At 35.7% G+C, this 23,397-nt stretch overlaps 1 protein-coding gene across 11 annotated transcripts in view; it reads left to right on the forward strand.

The window, feature by feature from the left end:
• Positions 1 to 23,397, forward strand: part of OTOGL (otogelin like) — a 98,319-nt gene that overhangs the window by 56,319 nt on the left and 18,603 nt on the right. For all 11 annotated transcript variants that reach the window (XR_010830059.1, XR_010830061.1, XR_010830062.1 and 8 more), the window contains exons 30-44: positions 1,727 to 1,883; positions 2,415 to 2,441; positions 6,176 to 6,343; positions 7,898 to 8,176; positions 8,803 to 8,920; positions 10,181 to 10,260; positions 11,218 to 13,860; positions 13,963 to 14,075; positions 15,229 to 15,406; positions 16,276 to 16,418; positions 17,593 to 17,616; positions 17,718 to 17,810; positions 18,486 to 18,675; positions 20,988 to 21,202; positions 23,007 to 23,148. Coding sequence is in view for 7 of the 11 variants with exons in the window: in XM_066993487.1 (XP_066849588.1) it covers positions 1,727 to 1,883; positions 2,415 to 2,441; positions 6,176 to 6,343; positions 7,898 to 8,176; positions 8,803 to 8,920; positions 10,181 to 10,260; positions 11,218 to 13,860; positions 13,963 to 14,075; positions 15,229 to 15,406; positions 16,276 to 16,418; positions 17,593 to 17,616; positions 17,718 to 17,810; positions 18,486 to 18,675; positions 20,988 to 21,202; positions 23,007 to 23,148 (4,570 nt within the window). In the remaining 4 variants the exon portion in view is untranslated. The remainder of the gene's footprint in view (positions 1 to 1,726; positions 1,884 to 2,414; positions 2,442 to 6,175; positions 6,344 to 7,897; positions 8,177 to 8,802; positions 8,921 to 10,180; positions 10,261 to 11,217; positions 13,861 to 13,962; positions 14,076 to 15,228; positions 15,407 to 16,275; positions 16,419 to 17,592; positions 17,617 to 17,717; positions 17,811 to 18,485; positions 18,676 to 20,987; positions 21,203 to 23,006; positions 23,149 to 23,397) is intronic.

Below are 23,397 nucleotides of genomic sequence, written 5' to 3' on the forward strand. Positions count from 1 at the left end.
TATCTTACCCACGTTGTGATTAACATTTTCAAGTATTATTCCAAGAACTTAGCATAATGATATTAAGAAACTCATGTCAGGTGCAAAACATGGCATTTAATCAGTTGTCAGGTATTTTCATATGCACATATCCATCTTGTATGAGACAGGTTGTAAAGTAAACATCTTTCAGGTGTTTTTACAACCTCTTCATTAGCGTGTGAAAAATACTGCTCTTTTGAAAGGCACTGTGACTTCCTACCTGCCTAACTACTGGCTGCACCGGCAGGGAAAGTGGTTCCAAGGAAAAAAATATATCCAAGCAGAGACAGACACTGGAGGCCTGGGAGGAACAGAAGGTGTAGATGTGGGTCTCAGGAGGTGCATGGAGCCGTGCTCTTGCAGTCACTCCTGTTGTGTGGGCAGTGGAGGATGCAACTGTGCATGGGGACAAGCTCCTTCTCTAGGACAGGTGGCCTGTGGGTTCAGCATAGGCTGGAAAACCCTGTTTTCAGGGAGACAAAATCTTGCATCTCTGGCTGGCAGCGACTGATGGATTGCAATTGCCCGGCTGAGCACTGAGCTCAGCAGGGCCTGAGGGGAGCCCTGACGCTTGCAGAAAGAAAGGTCTTCCTCATAACTCCTGAACTCAGCAGGAGCTTTGACCCTAGCCTCCCAGCTTGTCACAAAATGGAGAGATGCTGTCCTGCGAATGGGAGACAGGTTGAACTCTGAAGCCAGTCTGCTGATTTGCGATTCCTGCTGAGCTACTATAGCCATTTTCAACGGAGCTAATGCTCATGTCCCTGACCCACTGGTTTTCAAAATAAGAAAAAGAGTGAAAGCAAAATGGCATCTCTCTCCAAGCACTAAAGGCAGAAAAATGGTCATCTTATCTCTGCTGGCATCTAGCAACTGCCAGCTGAGAAGCTGTCTCAATGTTAGATAAGTGCTGCCTTGTTGCTGTGGTGGTATTTGGGTAATCTGATGAGTGCCACTGGAGTGCTCTACAGCTGAGCTAGATTAGAGTCTATAAATGATTCTAAACTGAAGAAATACATTGTTTTAAAGTTCCTATGTGTTGAAAAAGAACACTTTTTTTTTTTTTTTGAGATCTAGCTCGATATTACAAAAAAGGTGATTTAAATCCAAGAAATACTGTATCAGTATCATGCTATTAAATTTGGGACTGCAGTAGGATTTTAGAGTGGCGAAGTGAGTGTCTGAACTAATGAAGATTTTTGGACAAATTATATTAAAAACTTGATAAATGTAGAAATATATTTCTGCAAAATGTCACCAAGTGCTCAAGCTTTATTTTCCTGACCAAAAGCCCCTCTACAAATTGCTACTTTAATTACTCAATCATCAGTTGCAGCTCTGATTTTGCTGTTCTTCATGCAAAACTAACAGGATGGCTATAGGTGGCAGCATTTGCTTTATGAAAACACAGAAGTCACATTCAACATGCTCTTCAGAGTCAACAAATAGAAAGTGTAGACAGTCATACTTGTTAATAATTTTTTCTTTTGGTCTGTAAGGTAGGTACAAAATGGTCATTCACAGTGCAGTTTTTGTAAAAGATTGTATCCAAACCTTAGAAAATATCTTATATTTGTGGTAAATTACTTCAGACAATCCTTCCAGAAGTAGCATTCCTGCTGAAAATTGTGCAACAGGAATTTGTACAGCTCATGCAATAAAGTCACCTGCTCTCTCTCCCCACCTCCCCCTTCCTTTTTTCCAGATTGATGTGACTTCCTTTGTCAAAAACTGTCATACAGACACATGTAACTGCAATCTTGGTGGAGACTGTGAATGTTTGTGTACCAGTATTGCAGCTTATGCCCACAAGTGCTGCCAGCAAGGAGCGGTGATACACTGGCGATCTCCCTCTCTCTGTGGTATGTACCTGGGCTGGCCTCACAGCAGAGCCCACTCAGAGAAAGGGACATCTTTGGCTTTTATCTTCCCAAAATTAAAAATTTAACAGAAGAAGGTGGATAATAAATACACTTCACATTTTTAAAAGTGACCTGTGTGTTAGCTGCTAAACACCTGAATATACTCTCCTTAGAGGACTGGTTGTGCTCAGAGGCTGTTGGAAAGGCACAGGCATACCACATGTGGGGAATGCCCAGGATTGTGTGTGGGGTAGCAAAGACGTTCAATCTGTTCTACTTTTCACTGACAGTGGGAAGAGTTCTTAGCTATAGAATAATTAGTGCTTCCGGTCTGCTGTCCTGGCACATCTGTTCAAATATGCTCTATGTCACTGAATAAAAGCCAGAGGAAATAAAGTCACTAGTTGAAATACATTACAGAAAATGAAACTTCCTCCGATGAAAGTGAATTTTACATTTTTAGGGTGAAGGTAAGCATGAACTGTGTTGTTAATTTGTAGTAATAATATCCTTGTTTTCTTTTTCTTTTAGCTTATGACTGTGAATATTACAATCGAGGTATGTAGTACTGAATATTACTCTCTTTGATTCATCCTGGTATTTATATACCTTGATGAAAATACATAGGCTTCATGTTTGCTAGTATACCACCTAGCTATGTGCTAGAAACAAATCTGTATTCCCTGATTACAACATCAAATCTGTTTTTATAAAGCACTTAGTTGCAGGCCATTGACTAAAAACCCAATCATTTCTCACATTGACCACTCTAGAATATGGAAGGTGTTTTTGACAAACTGTTTATCATCTTTCTTTCTGTACTATGCTATTTTGAAATACTTTTCTCCCCACCTATTATTTTGTTTCTCTTTTAAAAACAAAAACCCAAGACACACTTGTCTATATTGGTTCACTCAGACTGAACCTGAAAAACATTTAGTTTGGTAATATCTCTCTTTAGCTGTTGTGATTTAGTTTATATCTCTTTAGTTGTTATGATTTATCTATTGGTTTATTTATTTATTTGTTTGGATTCTTGATTTGGGTATATGAGATCAGTGAGCTCAGCAAGTTAGCAAAGCAAGTCTCCATGAGTCTTTCTGCTGTATGTCCAGAGACAGTGGGAGCATGGAAACAAACAACTTACTTGTAAGTAAAAACACATCTGGAATCTCAGATGAAATATGATACACTGCACACAGAAAACAAAACTAGTTATAGCTCGCGCTGAGAAGAGTCTCTGTAAGCTGCAGCAGTGTTGGAGGTTATCTCATTTCTGTGCTCCCTGTTCCCTGGGTAGGATTACATAGTCACAATCACTTGAGTTCTCTGGACCTTCAGATCCATTAGATAGAAGAGGTGACAAATATGTCATTTGCCACATATTCCTTGCTCATTTAACATCATTATGTCACTATACTGACTATTGTTTGCAACATAACCTCTGATTAGTAACAAAGGTGTTTTCCTCCACTTAGGCAGACACAGTAAAGTATCACTGGAGGCAAGTGCTTGTATGAACACATCCCTTGTATTCTTCAGTTTCACAGGATGAATCTGCACAAAATTACTTTTTGCCACTGTCTGTTTACTGGTGTAGTGCTACAATATCTGTGAGAACAAAATAAAATATATGGAAACTGGATATTGCATGTGAGATGTTAAAACATGAAAGATTTGGTTGATGATTAAGGACACCCACGATTCCTGTTATTATTTTTTTTGTGTGTGTTTCTTCCATTCAGTTCTTCTATAGGTATCTAAAAATGCTGTGGTTTTTTTTAAGCTTATTTTATTTTATTTTATTTTATTTTTTCTGTGCAGTATCTCATATACTATTTGGGATTTGACCAATGTGAATAAAACCAGATAATCTCACATTAGTAAGGGATTCAAATATTGACACATTGTTGTGCATCTAACATAGTTATACATGGTTATTACCATTTGAATTTTCACCCCACTGAACTAATTACCTTTGGTGTTGTGAAATTTAAGTCTTTTTATCCAGAAAGGAGTGGTGTAGACATAATGCATCTCTGATGATACTGAGTTAAGATTAATCATCATAATTAATCTGATAGGATTTTTAGAAAAAAAAAAAAAGAAAACCCTCATATTTTATGAATATTTGTCACACTTATTAACTTATGCTATTGGGTTTTATTCTAAATTGGCTTGTTTTCTTTGGATTTTCCTTCTTATATTGACATATAAAAGAGTTTGCTCTAGTTCAATTAAGAATTCGGTTGAACCAACTGATGGGATGATTCTTTCACTTGGCATGTGTAGTTATAACTGATTTGCTTCTACTTTTAACGGGTGAAGGTCAGTGACCCAGCTGTGTTAAATAATCTTAGTACTCCCTGATGTCTCAGTTTATAACCTCAACATTTGCAGCATGTGGGTGGATTGCTGTGCCATGCAGCACATTTTGGAAGTCAGGGAGAAGCTCTAGAAGGAAGTTAGCTTGTGCTTGTGCTCCAGAATTCAGAACTGAGACCTATTACATTTTGAAATTGGTAGGATACATGATTTTCTGCACAGGTCTCACAAGTACTCTACCATAAAGTAACTAACTCCTGTACCGTAAAGTAACTAACTCCTTAGAATGAGAGTAGTATTCGTGTAATAAACTTCCTGTGGCATCCCTTCTTAGATTTGGATACCGTTCAAGCGTTTGTAGGAAGTGAGATATTAAAAAAGAAGGGAAAATTGGCTAACTGCAATCACACAAATGTGACTTTCGATACATCCTTTTTAGCAACTTGCATCCTGTAATGAGCATCATACAGTAGACAATGCTTTTCTGCTTTAGGGAGTCCAACCCACTACATTAGCAGAATTTAGATACTGCTAGGTATACCTGGCTTTCTACAATATTCCTTGCAATGTGGAATTTTGTCTTACTTAAAAAGTAGTAAGAAAATCAAGGATGGCACGTGTTGACCATTGAATGCCATCAATACACCTTCTGGTGTGTGGGATGGCTCTTCCTCTGATTCTTTTTTGTTCTGCATGATGTCAAACTGTTGAATCTTTGTGGAAACTTTCTCAGTTACAGCTCAGTCCTGCTTTTGCTGTAGTCACAGGCAAAATGTTTGTTAGTACGTGGGGATGAACATCCCATGATTTAGGGTAGAGTCAGTAATTGACTTGCCACTTCCATAAAAGGGATCACTTTGTGGCAAGTTTGTGAGCTTCCAGTGCATACGAACTCCAGCATAGCTTCATTATAAAAACACTAGTTATTTTCTTGTAGTTTGCTTCAGAAAATGGTGTTTAACTTCTAGCAAAGCCAAATCTCGTTATTAAGATAAGTTCTTCCCTCTTAGAAGAGTCATATCAGAAAGCAGATGTTCTAGGTTAGGAAAGGGGTTCAGTCTTCTCACTGGATTAAAGGATTAAAAGCTTTCTCAAAATTTACAAACCTTGTTTATTACTCACAAGGCAAGGTCTTAGAAGTATGCTGCTCTTGGTTCTTTCAGTGGGGTATAGTGACAAAGACTGATGCTGTTATATCTCAATGTATCCCTGTGAGCCTTTCCAGCCCCGCAGAAATAGCTTTAAGGGTATGTTATAGGATGTCTGGGGCATAGTTGGGACAGCAGCATTTTGGCAGCAGTACCAGCTGAAGTTGTTGTCACCGCTATATTGGCATGAAGTTTTGGATGACTATGTGCTGAACCAGACTGGAAAATTTAGCTGGTCATTTTTCAGTAGGATTAGTTTACTGCTGAAGTACTTAGGATGGCATAATAAATGGGGCTGTAGGGGGACAGAAGCAAGTGGTCTTTGGGAGAAGATGAACTAGACAACTGCTTAAGCAAGGGTGCTGCCAAAACTTCAATTACAGCCTTCTTTTTTAATTGCCTTGTAAATATTGGAGTAGTTTCAGTGTCTGTTTGGGGAATAATATTAAAGTTACTGTGTTGATATTCCAAAATATGGAAATAAGGACACGTGAAGGACAAAATACTACACAGAGGCAGCCCAGATCGCTTTCTTGTACGTGCCATTTTATGAGGATAGCTGCCCACACTTCTTTATGCTCACTTTGTATCTATTGTGTTTTGGAAAGCAAGCAAAGAGGAAGGGAGTACCTTGAACAGATAGATACAGACCTACTCCAGCATAATACCTTGAGGCATTGAGCTGTAGTTCAAAAAATATTTGATTCCAGGTAAGGTGAAATATTTAAGGCAATATATTATGTCAGCTAAGGCTTAAGTTTTGTATGTTATGCAAGTTGGATTGTTTTTTCTTTTACTATTTGATTTTTCTTCTCTTAGGGCTTGGTGAAGGACCCTATATTTTGGCAAGTTCTGGAGAAAATGACACAATTATAGGAGCTAATGTATCTAGTAGAAGGATATTTCCCCTGCCTAGAATTGGAGCATATGGAAATGTATTTTTCAGTTTCATGATAACTCCAGGTCTTTTCAAAGATAAAGATTTATGTAAGTGTTCTCAACATTACTGTGAATGTCAATACATATTTTTCAAACTATATGAATGTTTTTTTGCTGCATCTTCTAAACCTAAAATAGTCTAGATATTTTTAGTTATTGGAATAATAACAATGAAGTGTTCTGCTTTTGAGGAGGAATACTGACTTTTTTGAAAAAAATATTGGAAAACCTACCTGTCAGCTCTAAAGCTGACTTCAGAAATTGTTTTAGATATGCTGCAAAATATGAGTGAAGAATTCCTTCTTGAGAAAAATGTAATTAGATTGTGTAACTGTAAAATGGAAAAATTTGCATATGTATCTAAAAAGTAACAATTCTGAAGATGAGTGAAGAAAATTTTGTCTCCAGTAAAATCATTTATTTTCTATCTATTCTCCTATTTTGTGACTATTAATGCACCATAAAGCATGCAAATTAGAACAACCAATCTGGATTCTGCATTATTAGTGAACGGCATCTCAATATAATGTAGAAGGAAGTTTCTTAGGTCAACAGCTATTCCTAAAGTCTATTCTTCATTTATCAGAGACAGATCCAAACAATATAACCAAAAATAGATGTTTAAATATTTTACCTTCTGCCTTCTGCATATGTTTTCTTTTCTTCACGTACACTGAGTTTGTGCCACTGAAGTCAATGCTGACTTTCTCATTGCTTTCTCTAGTTACAGAATTTAATTTTTTGACAAAATCCTAAACCCTCAAAAGTCAACATAGAGAAGGGCTGTATTTACTATAAAATTTGAAACTATAGTCACAAGCTGTGGACAATTTTCCATGTAGGTTTTTAGCTACAATTTTAAAAACAGAAGGTATATAAAATAGAAGAATTAGTTCAGTCTTGTCCAATTATCCAACCAGTGTCAAGTATAAGTAAAATATTCATTATGTCTGTGCAGTACACAGTTTTCATATTTTGAGGGAGGAGGTAGTGCTCATCTAGATTAAAGATATTGCTAGATTGTATTCAAGGTGACAAACAGATCTGAAGTCAGCCTTATTCTAAGTTCTTAAACTCTCAGATAATTTTCTTCACTTCCAATTTTTGGCAGGAGTAGAAAAAACAGAGGGTTGAATCTTTTATTTGCCCACAAGTTTTCTTACTGTATTTCTGGATATGACTGTATGTAAAAAAAGCTTGACATGAAGTAAAGCACGCTCTTACAGAATTTGCAATGTTACTTACTAAACAAGTTTCATTGCAGTTGAACAGTTGGATGTCCAAAGCTGAGGAAAAACTATCTCCATTTGAGCATATCCCAAGCTGAGACTGCTTATGAATTATTTTGAAGGCTGGCAGTAGTAGGATGAATGTAGTTTTTGTCTGATTAGCTCTTTGGTGAACTCTGCATTATGTGATCACTTGAAGTTTCTTTTTGACCTGCATTTCTACCTTTTCCATACTATAGATTTATTTATTTATTTATTTTTCTATAAAGCAGTGTTTAAAAGGAGCCAAGTAGCCAATATATAGGTTGAATTTCACTTTCAGACTGTTTTCTATGAAAAGTTTGCTATTAATTTTTTTTTTCTTTCGTCGAAGCTCTGTCTCTTGTTTCCCTTGAATCTGCTGAAAGGCCAAACTACTTTCTGTACATACATGCAAATGAAACCATTGGTCTGGAACAGTGGCAGGCAAGTGCCTCCTTTCGGAGACGAGCCACATTTTTCCACCACCAAGGCCTCTGGAGTCCAGGGCTCAGTGCCTTTGAACTGCACAGTAAAAAAGGTTTTTTCATCATTCTCACATCATCTGGTGTTAAAGTGGCAAAGTACGATGACTCAGAAGAATTCAAACGTCTAAGTAGCTTTAGTATTGAAGGTAAATTTTGCATAATCCACAGGGATAAGTTTGGTTTCTTCTTCTTGCCTTCAGAGCATTTCTCATGCATTAGCAATAGTAACAAGTATTTTTATCTTGTGCTTAATTACTATTCCGTCTTTGTCTTCCATTCTACATCCAAATGTTATTTTTTTTTTGCAGATACAAAGAACACTTTACTTTTTGACTATATTTTCATTGTTTTATTCTTTCAAAATAAATGTGGCATGTCACAAAAAGTGTATGTTAATGTCTTGTTATTGAGCTACAGATATCTTTTTTTTTTTCTTAAATGAATGGAGTAACAGTATCACATTTGAAACAAAGAGTACATTCACTATGTTTAACTATGTTTAACTGATCTTTTTAAACAGAATGTGTTGTGAAAAATGAGTAGTTGTTTGTATCTTTGATGTTTCAGTGTCTTTTACCTTGATTGAATTTAAAATACTTATTCAAATGACATAAATGAACAAAATGTCACCTATTAAAGTTCTTGAATATTTCTATACTGGTTTTTCCTTTTTTACATTTTTCTGAAAATTCCAAGGGTATAGAAAATACTATAAATTTATATTTTTTTTGACTACTAAACAAATAAATAATACCTTCTCCTCCTTTTTCAGAACTCAGTGCCTCTGTGCCTTATAGAAGGATGTGTGAATGGAGATATGAATCTTGTGCTAATCCTTGTTTTAAAACATGTAGTGATCCTGAAGGAATAGCATGTAAATTTCTTCCTCCGTAAGTCAAATTAAGCTCAATATTACTGCTATATTTTTTCATGTAATGTTCATACAGAATGTTTTCTGAAAATTACTTCAGCTGCAATGTCCATTAATTTTTAGTCATCCAAATTTCAATAGCAACTCTCACAATTAGTGTGAAAACATTTGCAACAAGCCACTTGTTTTCCATGTTATATATTCTTGTTTACATATGATCTTTTGACATAAGTAGGAACAAAGAATAAAAGGGTTTGTATTTAGCCTAGGGGATTAGCTTCTGGTAGTGCTAGATTAACATTTATTAAATGAAATGAACTCTGTTCCCTTCAGCAGATATGATATATTCAAATCCTAAACTGGTATCTCATGATACTGTAACTGATTTAATCCTTCTGGTGGTTAAAAGTCTGAGACCAAAAGCTAGAGGAATAGTTAGGGTGAATGACGCCCTCTCCTGTGAGAGGATGGAACTTTACACTAAAAGATGGTTTTTGGCATGACAGGAGAGATTTTACCCTCCTGCTGTTAGTTTGTTAGTCTTAGTAATAAGCTTTCCTGTTTCCATGGATCTCCCCAGCACCTATGGAAAGTGAATTTTTATAAATAAACCAAAGGACAATATGTCTAAAAACTCAAGACACAAAATCCAGTGGAAAAGAAATGATATTTTGAATTTCAGATTATCTCCATGGGCCCATGCAATCTATAGTTAGGATTATTACTAATATAACTAATTTCCTGTCTTGCTATTTTTACATTTTTTCTGTATTGGCACACGGGTTTCTTATTGAATGATTTTATTGTTAAAAATCCCCCCATAATTAAAAGGTAAGATAATATATAGATTTGTCTGTACTCTTCCACTCTGAAACTGCACAAGAAAGAGACTTTTTATAGAGTCAGTCTAAGTATCTTAATATCTGAAATGAACATATCTGGGCAAAACAGCACTCTTGCAAGTTAAGTTCTTGGTCCTATTGGAATCTGTTCAGCTTAGGCACCTGAACTTCCACCTGTGTTTGGAAGCAGAATGCTCCGAAGCCATCACATCCATCAGCATATGCAAATAATTGATTATTAACAATTTAGAAACAGAATTGTGCTGTCTCATTGACCTTAAAATAACTCATAATTCTGTGTTCATCTTTACACTGGAAAGTTCTCAGAACTCTGATGGGGAAGACATTCAAATGTCTCGTTTTACCAAAATGAAATAATTTAAAATTGATTTGTATTTCTGCTATGGCTTTAGAATTAACTATACAATATTTTAAAGGGTTGAAGGATGCTTGCCATACTGTCCCAAAAACATGATCCTTGATGAGGTCACACTTAAATGTGTTTACCCAGAAGATTGTAAGTATATTTTATGATATCAATCTAATCTTATAAATTATTTTACAGATAATGAGAAGTGATTTAATCAGATGTGTTTTGATTTATTATTATTATTATTTTTATTATTTTTTATTTTTATTAAATGTTTTAACAATATATCTTTCTGTTGAAGAGCTTCACTCTGGGACCTAGGCTCCATTCCCAGTCATCCAAAATACATCTTCTACATTCATATGAATATCTGTATTGAATTCCTTCATTTATCTAATAGTGTGAAATTCAACATTTTTGGTGTTTTTAGACTCACTATAACTGTGATTTGACTATATAATGCTAGAGTGTCATATGTATATGAAAGATCTCAAATGGAAAAAATATTGCTGTGGTGAAAAGTTCAGACTTCTCAGTAGGTGAGCCATTCCTAACAACTTCCTTATATCTATTTAATAACTTCTGGTGTGTGAAGATACCACTATTTGCTTATTTTTTGAATATTGCATTCTTTTAACACAACTATTGCATTTTAATACTTCATTTTTTCCTTTACAAATTTAAATTAATTGCATTTTGATATTTGCTAGTATAAAGTTATCTCATATATTATATTGCCTTCCAAAGATATAAAAGAAGATAGCATACTCTATAATCTACTTATGCCAATTTTTTTTACTATTTTAGATTTACTGAATTTTCCATAGAATTCCCTTGTTGCTTCAAAACTGCTCTGCAAATTCAAGGTTTTCAGTAATAATAAAAATTGGCTACTCCATTTGCAAAGAAAATTAGAATCTTCTTGAGAGTGAGTTGAGTTCCTCAAAGCCATCAGGCAACCTGGAACCATTGGTAACTTATCTTTTCAGCAAAATTATGCTCTGGTTTGTTAGTATTTAAATGGGACTTGAATATACATAGATGTTGATATCTTGCTTTACCAATAATCCACAAAAGACAGTGAAATGTGCATTTTCATTTTAGGTATACCTGTGACACCTGTGGAATCAGCAATTGAAACAAAACCTTCATTGTTATTCCCTCATGTGATTACTACCACAGCGAGATTTCCTCAGAAACATCCTATTGTTACTTCAGGGACTGAGTCAACTCGTACCCGTATGACAACCGAAATTACCATGAAGGCAAACACAACTTCAGCAGGAATGAATATGTCAGCGCAGTCCATTACAGATTTTTATTCACTGGAAGCATCTAATGCAGCCACCTATTCGACATTTTCATTATCAAGTACAGTGGAGCCTTCTGGTGTACCTCACAGCACAGCAAGCCCTTCTGTCCTTTCCAAACTCATATCTTCAACAGATTTTCTAACTGCTTTTCAAACCTCAGCAGTCACATCACATACTGTCAGTTCTACCCCATCTATAACTTCACCTATTCCAATACCAACTTCAACAACCTTACTCAGTGCCAGTCCTCTTCCAACAGGTTCTACATTATTAATACCCAGTTCACTAGGGGTAGTTCCACTTCCACTTGAAGCATCAACCACTCAGCTAGGAACTGCTCCCTCTACCTCAACAAATTTGATCTCCAAACCATTTTCTGTCACTTCTGAGCTGCCAGCAGGGACTATGAGGAGTAGGAGTCCTTCAGTAAGTCATTCTAAGGGAACAGGCATATCTTCTGAAGTGTCCTTGCCTGCTTTACTGGCTGGCAGAGCAACTTTCACAAGACCCCTATTTCTCCTAGGTTCACGGCTGACATTAAGTACACCTACTTCTCCTGTATCCACTTTGTCTGGTAGAACTATGTCTGGTTTTGGCCAACCTGTAGTTCACTCGACACCCATTTCTGCATTAACTTCAGCAGCTCCTCAAATTCCTAAAACAACTAGATTTGAGACAAGTTTTCCTCAATTAATCTCATCTTCATCTTCGGAAACAACCAAACCCTTGTCTAAAACTTCTCTGGTACCATTAAATACAAGTTCGTTAGCTAGATTTTCTCCAAAGACATTTTTATCTTCAGTGGAAATTTCAGTGACTGTTTCTAAGCAGACATCTCCATTAATGAAAGGCAGTATTTCTACTGCTCTGCCCATAGTGGCTAGATCTTCACCTCAAGTTGCTTCTCAAATCCCTATAAAAACTTCAAGTCCTTCTGTAACACACATAGTCTCAATACCAGTGCATTCTCTGACTACTTCCCTGAAGCCCAAAGCTATGAGAGATGTCACTGTTGTCTCAAAAAGTATTTATAAAGAACCTTCCACTTTTTCAGTGTCTCTACTAGCCAATCCTACAATCTCTGATACGTTTTTAGCAAGCTCAGCCTCAACAGAAAATAAATACATAATCCCCACTGATTCCTATTCACTGTCATTCATTTCTAGAAAGCCAAAGAAAACCATTAGTTCTACAGTCTTCCCTATTAGGATATTGGTATTACCTCCAAATGCAACATTAACAACCACTGAAAAAATTACAGAGTACCTAATAAGTCCTCGCACAGAGATGAAAATCATGCCTGTTGCACAAAGTGCAGGCACTTTCTTTCCTAAAGATCTTTCTTTTACAATACCATCATCTCTACTTAGAGTCTTATCAACATCACAACCATCCTCTGTAACATCTCATACTACAAGTTTTTCAGTAATTCCCATATTCAGCAGGACATCTTCATTAACACAAAATATAACTGCTACCCAAACACCAGTTTCATCTCTAGATGCACAAGGAGCCTCAAAAAGTCCAGTTACAGACTTTGCAACTTCTACAGATTTTTCTACATTCATTTTAAACATTAGCTCTTGTACTTCCCTTTCAGCAGCACTAAACACATCCATTATAATGCCCTCTTTACTAATGCCTAAAACTCCTAAGGTCACTTTAGAAAGCCAGTCTGGTAGGGTCTCCATGTCTTCACCTCCTCCTAAGACCACTCATATCTCTACTGTTTCTCTAGGAAAACAGAGTTCTTCGGTAAGTTCTTCAGCAGAAGATGGAACAATATCAGTCATGTCAGCTGGAATCATCACTCAATCCACTGCACCAATGATAATGAACACAACAGTGAATGCTACATCCCTAAAAACACCTTATACTTTTGTAAAAATACCACCTAGTTCTTCAGCCAGTTTATTAATTGCTTCTGACACTACTGTATTCCCTAGGATTACTTCAAAAACGTCTGATTCTTTTGTTGCTGATTTGAAGTTTCATATGGCTTCACCTTCAGTTCCTACCACCATCGAAACACCTATGTATGTATCACGCAAGTCTTTATTTACATCTCCAGCATCTCATGTTTCACAGAGCAGTCAAGAAACTCCAAAAATGACGATCATGAAAACAACTGGTACTACAAATCCATTATCACAGACAAAGAGTACTTCGTTTACAGCTTCAGAATTTAAGTATGCAACCTCATTTGAAAGAACTTCAGATACTTTAGAAAGCAACCAGACTTCACATTTGCAAAGAAATGTAACCAAGACAAAGTCAACCACAACAGAGAAATCTTCCCTGCCTTATTTGACAGTACCTGCAGGTCAGAGTTCACCCTTTTCAAGAGAAAGAAATATAACCTTAGCAAAAAATCTCTCTGAAGTTCCAGATGTAACAACATCTGATTGGTCTAAAATCCTAACACAGAGAACAGGTAAAGCTTATTTCAATTTAACAGAGCCCACAGAGTTGGAGAACAGAACTGTAATAGATTTATCCCATTCTGTTGGTTAAATGGTGCTTTCTTCCCCTTCAGAGACTGTGGAAACACAAACTTCTCTGGCAAGCACAAAAACATTGACAGCTATAGCTGACAAGGCTTCTTCTGGTACAGTGATGCATCCACTGTCATATACATCTGAATGCGTGGTATGATAGTTTTACTTGCCTTGATGCGTTAATGTATGGATAGCTATACTGATATTCAGCATGTTATACCAGAGATTTTAAGTATCTCCTATTTTTGTTTCATTTTTCTATTACGTAAAAATGAATTATTCTTAGAGGATTGTTGTATCCCTGCACTTTTAGTGCCCTGGTATATTCTGCAAATTAGATCCATTGCTCAGGAGAAAAAAAAAAAGAAAAAAAAAGTCTAAAGCTTTGTGCTGATTCTAGACAGCAAAATATATTTCTGAGGTTCAGAAAAAAGCCATAGTCCATAGAATTCGGAGGTTTGTGCATAATCTGGCCTTTCTGTTTTTCATTTCTTTCTTTCTGATAGGGTATAAAATGATGGGAATGCATGATGCTGTATTTTTTTAAATGCTTTTGTGTTATAATGCTTTATATAGAGTATTCCACTGTCGCTAGATGGAACAGGAGGGGTGTAGGTGAATCGACATTCATCACTGTCATCTGTAGCAAACAAGCAATTATTTCCAAAATAACTGATGCAAATAACAACATCTGCAAGATAATTAAGTCTGTACAGCAAAGTTAGACACTCAGTATCTAAATTGTAGGACATATTTGCCTCACCCAAGCCTTCTTGTCTTGTCAGCAAGAAGGATTTAACTGGCCAAATTATCTTCAGACTTCTGCTTATTTTAATGCAATTTATTTTAATGCCTTTTTTGTTTGTTTGTGGGTATGTATTTAATCTCTCTGAGGAAGTGCTACATTTTTGTTTCCAGTGTTCTGGTTACTTAGGGGTCTTTTCTTTCTAGTACTAGGAGTGCAGAATATTAATTTAATGATCCCTCTCTCTCTTTTATTTTTATTTTTTAACCTGGGACCATGTTGCCTGGGAGAGATCTAGAGGCTATGGTTAGCTTGCTGATATCCTATGCATCTCATTGTAGTCAAATGCAAGATCAGGTGTTAGTTTGTACTGTATCTAAAGTTGCATGACAAAAGAATATTTTAGTCCAGCTTCCAGACCCAAAGTCAAATATATAGGAGGAGTCACATAAATGTGTTAATTCTGTCTCAGAGTAGGGCAATAAACTAGCGATCACTTGGACTTCATAAGTACAATGAGTGTAAAGCTGATTCTGGTTGTTTTTTCCATATATGACAGCCAAGATATCTTGAACCTGTCGACAAATGTAGCCAGTATATATGTGTTAATATGGGTTGGATGTTATACAACCTTTCAAGGAACTGCCCTAAGGATGCGCAGAAGCCAGACTGTGGTTTTCGAGGAATGCCAGTTCAAGTTAACACTGATAGTTGTTGCCCAGAATGGGAATGTCCCTGTAAGTCACAGTTATATTATTATATACTTCCAACACAGAGACTTAATGTGGAAATTTCAAGTGATAAATTAAGGGATTAATACAGTGGGAAGATTAAGCTGAATACTGAAATGAATTTAAGGGAGATTGTTTTGGGCCTCATCAGCAAAACAATGAAATATAGTAAATGCTTTGGTATCTTTGAATTAACATTCAGGAGAGTCAAAAAGATGGTTGAAATTAAAACATTGCAATTAGATCCACAAATCAAATGTCAACATTTTTAACAGAAAATCTTCAGAATTTCTATCATTAGAAAACATTGAGATGTCAACACTTCTGGGAAGAAATATTAAATACTTGTTTTTTCTGAAAGAACCCCCCCAAACTTCACTTAGCTCTAAAAGGAGTACTTAATGATATTTAGAAACTGTAGAGACGGGTAGCAGACTCAAGGGAACCAGAAGGTTAAACAGAAGTCATATTAAAAGCCTTGCGTCATTTCTGAAACACAGATCACATTTTAAAATATTTAAGATCGAATGGATGTGTATCTTGTTATCAGCATGCCAAATGTTTGTATACATTAATGTACATATTTCATCTGACGATGTACAGATTCATTAATCTTACTTGTAAAACCTTGTTGTAAGTGAAAATTTTTACCATCTTAAAATTTCCTGGGCATATAGCCCTTGATTAGCTATGTCCACTAAATATCCTAAGATGCTTCTCCTTGTGGCTCAATATGCTGTCTACGGAACAATGCCAGCAATATATACATGAAAGTAACTCATATGAAAGCAACTACTGCTCAAACTAAAAATGTTTTTAGAAATGCCTAGTATTCTGTTTCATGGTAACCTTAATAAATGACAGTTCTTTTTTAGGTCAATGTTCTGTACTGTCTGAACTGAGTGTTATTACATTTGATGGAAACAACATAGCCCTCTGTAATATGGCTTCCTACATTTTAGTCAAGCTACCAGAAGAAATTATTATTGCTCATATTGAAAAATGTCCTTCTAATCAGGTAAGATACTTGCCTTTCCTCAATAATTTGTGTCTTGAATGTTGGTGTTATAGGTATGAAATAGTGCAAAAATGCATCACTAAAAACTTTAAGTTTTTATAAATTCAACTGAATTTATACATTACAGTATTGTCAAAATGAAGAAATATTTGGAATAGTCACAAAAATCTTTTGCCTTTATTTAAGGAAGGTAATAGAAGTTCAGGATTAGGGTGATGAGATACTTTGCCACTGTCTACCCCTCTGCATTGCCTGCAGAGGGAGTCCAGACATTTCATTTTTGGACTGCCATTTTTCGTCAGGTCAGTCTCATCTTTAGAGTCTGCACAAATGTTTCCTTTGCATTGCCCATGGTTTTAATTCATGAAGACCTTGATCAGTTGGCTTGCACTTCCACCTTTGGCTTGTAGATAAACAAGTTCCTCACCAGGTACTTTACCAGTCTTCTTTCCTTCCCATCTCTCTTTGGTCTCATAACCACTCTCTAACACATTCTGGGCAATGGTACGTTTAAATGTTAAGTCCTGAGTCTTGCAATGTTTTAGATGTTTTCTTTTGAATTGCTGTCTTTTCACTGTTTCTTGGATGCAGACTAAAGGTGTGATTGCAGCTTACATAGGCAAATGAGAAGTCCGTAGCTGTTTTTATTTAATAAATATTTTCTAAAAGGGTTTTATAGCATATGCTGAGATTCATGAGGCTGTTAATGAGTCGCTCTCAATGTTAAAGGTGATTCATTGGAAGCCAGCTGAGCTATGGTATATATGAGTTGCAATCATGTGTGGAAAGATGTCTTGGTAAAATAGTTTTATCAAGGTTAAGTCAGGGGATTATATTGGGAAGACCACTATATCTCTAAATATTCTTTTTTATTCAACTTGTCTAGGTCGTTGGGTTGTCTTTTCTGTATTATTTGCCATATAAACCCCTTTTATTTAACTTTTTAATAAGTAAAGAAAGTTTCTAAAATTAGTTAAGTGAAAGGTGCAATGTATTAGCTGGGAAATGTGTATTATTTTTTATTATTTATAAGGAATATATTGGATGATTTAAATTTGGAAGCTGATTGTAGAAGAACTTTTAAACACAAAGAGAACATTCAACTTATTCTTGCCAAATAAGAATTCTGCTGATTATCATTGCACTTCTAATCTAGTTTTTATTTTTTTTTCAGAGTGCAAATTCAATAAGAAATCTAGTAAGTATTTTTTCCATTATTAATTATAAATTGTATGAGTATTACACATATTGAAATAATTCTTCTACTCCTTAAAACTTTTTTATCACTTTTCTTTCAAGGTTCCCCCTGCAAGCACTTCAGGTCTCTGCTTTAAGAAGTTGAATGTTACAACACATAGATCTAAGTTACTTATTAATCGTTTAGCAAGAAAAGTAAGTATATATCACCAACATATAGCATGTGTACATTTAAGAGATAACTGGAGAGCTATTCTATTGTAGAATGCAGTAGGTCAGGTTTATAATGAATGTACTACAGGAATAGGATTACTTCTGCAGTTCATGTTCCTGGTAATTCATGGTATGCTAGAAGAAAAAATAACATTTCTGATACTAAGCCTCACTTGCCTGTCATTTATACAACACTTCAAAGTGATTTGAGATTTTAAAGAAGCTGCAAAAGGCATTTATATTTGAGACAATATTTCCAGAAAACCTAGAACAGAATAGTTTTCCAAGATGTGATAAATATTTAGGCTGTCATTTCTGCTAGGTAATAACAGATTAGAACAGTTTAGAACAGATAACTTTGAATAATCAGAATAATCAGTGTTATTTTGTTGTTTTGTTTTACCAGATGATATAGGATAAATAATATTTATTGCTTCCTTAATTAGAGAAGACTTCCATATCATTATTTTTTCTCATGCCTACTTCATCTGCAGTTACAGAGTCACTAGCAGGAAGCATTGTGATATAAACACAGTGACTACTGCTATTGTATGTGGCAGACACTGTAAAATTATCTTTTGCTTTAAGATGTAAATAAATATAAAATACATCCTTGTAATCTGTTTCTATCCCTAAAAGGCATTTGGTTTATTTTAGGTAGTAGTGGATTCTGTAATTCCATCATTACCATTTTCAAAAGAAGGACTGAGTATTCAGGATACTGGTGCAATGTATGTCATTAATACCCCAGCTGGTATTAGCATCAAGTGGGCTCATGTTACAGGCATCATAGATATACAGTATGGATTACACTCTAACACATCAATGAAGACAGAAGGACTTTGTGGTGAGGCTATGGTGGCAATTAATTACTTTCATATTTACAATTTACACCTTCCTTTTGTGTCTGTGATCTGTTATCCCTATAGCTTTCCATGTTACTCTCATTAATTACACTGTCAATCATATTTGAAGTAGGCTTGTGAATTTGTATTAATTAACAGTAATAAATCAATAATCCTGTTTGAAAGCAATGCTTGCTAATGGAGCAGTTTTCAGAACAAGTAATGATCGATACACCATATTTAACTAATTTTTTAAAAAAATGTAGTCATCTCTTCCTGTGCTAAGAATATCATTAAAGTCAAGCAAAGAAAAGGGCAAAAATTTATATGGAGAAGTGACTGCTGAAGAAGTTCAAGTACAGAGAGTATGCTTCAATGATTATAGGAGAAAGGGATAACTATAGGATGCTGGCAGTGACACCTAGTGCTATGCAAATACTGATAAAAGGTGTAACTTGGGAAGGGTCTGAATTCACTAAGGATGGTGAATCCAAATCCAGACCTGTTACACTTGGATTTAGGGTCAAAGACTGTCTAAGCTATCTCAGACTTAAATTACAATGACAGCAAATTTTGCATGTTCCAGGCTTCCCTAATAATGCCTTTATAACTCTGCCAGTATGAATTTTATGGAAAAGTGTAGGCAGGTATTCTAGAGTAACATTAATTGCATCATAAATGTTACTTTTCTGGTGCATTTATTTTACTGAAATCTATCCCATATTGACCAGAAAAAATATTTTTTAAAATATTTCAATCTGCTTTTAGTTTTAAAAGCAAACAAATTAATTCAGGTATGGTTTACGTATATATTCTAAGCAAATTAAGTATTTAAAATCAATTTCTACATTGTGCTTGAACAAAAGGAAAGTTCTCCTATATCTTGTGAGAGAAGGGGAATGCTGGCTGTGGCAGATACTGCACCTTTTCCTGGTATCATGCCCAGTATCATCTTCTCTATTCAAACTGGAAAGGTTGGGATGAGATGAGATTGCAGGTAGGAAATATTGTAGAATAGTTGCTCTTTGTGTCATGAAAAGACAGGAGGAGGAAGAATATGCACACAACTCCAATCTCAGCTGAACAGTGCTGCTCTACCTGGTATTTTGCAAAAAGTATGAAGCTTCAGTTAGTGTTTTTTCCTGTCATCTAATGTTTGCTTCTGTCTGGAATTCTCCTGTCCTCTCCCCTTCATACTGAAGAAAATGTTGGACTATGTGGTAAACTGGTTTTATTTTTACACCTGTATTGGTTCTGCAGTTCTGTAGGGTGATTTTACAGAATTCTAATGCCAGTACCGGCTGTGGGGTGGCACTGGGACAGCAAGAAGAAGCAGTACTACTATCAAGTGCTTCTTATCATGCAAATACCATCTCCTGTACTTCCCCATGCTGTCTGAGAGAATAGCAGGACCTGTCACACCAGCCTAGTCCACCGGGGTCCCTGGAGGGTATCAGGATACAGGTCTCAAAGCATGAAGACTTGGGCTATGATTAGCCATGTAGAAGCAAGGTGGAGAAAGGATATAGAAACTTTGGGTGTTCTGTCTCTGGGATTTAAAACACTATTATGAAAATTAAAAAGGCTGATTTTATTGACTTCTTGTGTGTTCATAAGAGATGCGTATTTCCATTGACAAATTAACTAAATACACTATTTCTAAACTAACTACCTAACCAAATACACTCTATTTACACTCTAACTCAGCCAATTGATATTCGGGTCTTGGGGAGTGCTTTTTTGAGTGCTTTGGTATTAATAAACAGGTTTGGAAAAGTATTTTCAATAAAGAAAGCAATTTGTTCATCAAAAGGCTTCTTTCACAACTTCTTGCATTTAGATGTCCAATTAAATTTGAATAAAGCATCAAATTGTCAGCAATGTGCAATTAATTTGAAAATCATCTACACTTACTCCCATGCAGCTGATTGCTATTCAGTAGAAGAGCAGAGAATTTGGTGCCGTGTCAATGAATTAGCCCCCTCAACAGCACATTTTGGTGACAGGTTTTCTTAAAACTTCATTCGTTGTTGGGAAAAGTATTATTACTTGTATTATATGATCTGCTTGCTTTGCTAAGCTGATCATGGAATCATAACTAGACGGTTGGATCTACAGCAGACATGTAGTTGCTGTGATTTATAAATTCAGATGACTAAGTCTCACACATGAACTTGTTGCAATGTTAATTTTATCAATTGCACTTTTCTCTCTCAAAGGAAGTAATACACTTTTTTTTTTTCCTTTTTTTTTTCTTTTTTTTTTTTTTGCTTGTTTGCTTGTTTTTACTTTGAATGTGATGCTCTGACTCCAGGGGTGTGTAATGGAGACCCTACTGATGACCTGAAAATGCAAAACAGGACCATAATTACAAATGTGGAGGAAATTGAAATGTTCATTAAGAGCTGGGAAATTGAGAAATCACATGATGTATCAACTAGGAGGCCAGTAAGAAACTGTACTGAAGATAACTGCACATACTGCATAGAACTGTTAAACAGAAGTGTTTTCATCCCTTGTCACAAGAAAGTGAGTACAAAGTTCAAAGAAATTCCAGGTGCAAATTAAATGGAAGTTGCATTGTTAAGAAAAGAGTACGAGAGATGCAGATTTTTTATGTTTTGCTTACTTTCATGAGTTCATAACAAGGTGGCTCCAATGCTTTTGTCATCTTGTCCATTGTAAATAATTCCTCAGGTAAAAAGAAAAGTACATCTACGTGGATCTCTGTTCTTTAACTCTGTTTCTTAAATCACTGATTAGGCAAAGCTCAACAAAGTGGCACCAGTTCATCATCCCAACACAGGTGTATTCCTAAAGATTGATTTTTTAACAAAAGCTTGACAACAGTCACTACAAATAAAAGCCTCATGCTTCTTCTGCATACAAAAGCAACTCATGTAGCCTAAGACTGATTGGACTAATGACATTTTCTGTTAAACAGCTTTTGATGTAGTTACTATTATGTTGACAGTTTGGTAGCTTTTCTTACAGAAATCATAATAATTTATTTTTGGAAGCTGTGCTTTCAAACAGAGATGTATCTTTAGCATGCAGACTACCACTAGAGCAGCACAGCTGCTTCCCACAATGGGAAATGAAAAAGCCCATCTCTCTCAACACTGACTTTTCCCACTTAATTCAATATAAAAAGGATTAATTATTCAAGTGTCTCTTTCTTTCTCACAGATGGACATGTCTAGATTCCTGATTCAATTCTAGCTCTTCTGCTTTTCCAACCTGGCTTTGCTTTGCATTACTTTATGTGGTCTTCATCGCAGACAAATGCTGTTACACGTGTTGTAGACAGCTGAACCCCTTCCTTCAAAATCCCAAGTCCTCTCCTCATTTTTCCCAGGTAGAAAAAATGGAGGGAATTCTTCCTAAAGACATGGCTTAAAGAGATTTTATAGCTATCTGCCACAGAAGCTGAATGGCAAGGAATGAACTGTGGAATCCATAAGGGAGAATAGCATCAGTGGGCAGCAATATGTTTTTCATAATTGTTTTAACATATCTGATTTGGAAATAATTTAATCTGAATAGTCAGAACTCTTACTTCATATATGTTTCCAGGAGAACTCTCATATCCTCAGGTGCAATGCAATTGCATCTCTTCCTGGCTTATATCAAAATCTGACATAGCATGTTCATCCATTACGAGGTTTGTTTTCTTTCATGCACATTATGGTAGCAGAGTGAGACTGGATGGAGCATATTGTGTGCTTCACAGACATGGAGCAACTGGACAAGGATAGGTAACAGAATTGTCTGTGTAACAAACTGTAAGGCAAGTGTGAAAAACTGGTTGAAGATTTGCTGAAACCATCAGGAGGGCTGGGCTGTTCCACAGTAGTGGACAGGCAGAATAAAACAAATTCTGACTTCTTCCACCTTTTTTTAAACTTATGCAAAGAAAAACAATGCAAATAAAATAGGTTGGAACCTGCATTTAGACTCAGTAACAGAGGCAATCAGGCCCTATACACAGACGAAAAGAGTACTCACTAATAGTTCATTCACAGCAGGAATTTATGGAAGATATAGCTGCAATGTTTAATTGAGATTGTTGATTTTTAGCTGATCAGACAGTACCGCAGAAGTTCTTGTAAGTAGCATTACAGTCTCAGGCCTACTAATGAGAATAAGTTTCTGGCAATTTAAGTTTTGCAGAATGAGTGTTCTGAAAAAAAAAAAAAAAGATATTTTCTACTTTAGAGAATGCTTGTGATTTTATTTCCCCTGTACCTGTGTTATTTCTTGTAATTAATTATTAATTTTAATTACAGAAAACTCTTCTACTTGTTAATTCTCAATTACAATGTGTTCCTAGGTTTCACCACAGGAGTTTTGTGAAAAGATGTGGATCAACAGCACTCATTTTTGGAATTATGAGTGTGATGCACTTTCTGCATATGTGGCGTTATGCAACAAGCACAATATCTGCATTAAATGGAGGACATCTGATTATTGCTGTAAGCAGACAGCAATGTTCTATATTCTAATGTGACTTTATCCTGCTGCAGTGTATAGAGATGGGTTAAAAAATACATTTCTTCCTATTGCTATTGGATGTGCTGTCTCATTCTATGACAGCATTAGTAAGCCATGGTCCAAGTTCTTGAAATGTATCACCAGTTGGTGTCATGAAAGAATTTTAATCTTGATTGAACAAGAAGCTTATTTAAAGTATCACTAAAAATATAAATATATGCTTTCTGAGA

This window comes from Anser cygnoides, chromosome 1 (assembly GCF_040182565.1).
Source record: "Anser cygnoides isolate HZ-2024a breed goose chromosome 1, Taihu_goose_T2T_genome, whole genome shotgun sequence".
Lineage (NCBI taxonomy): Eukaryota > Metazoa > Chordata > Aves > Anseriformes > Anatidae > Anser > Anser cygnoides.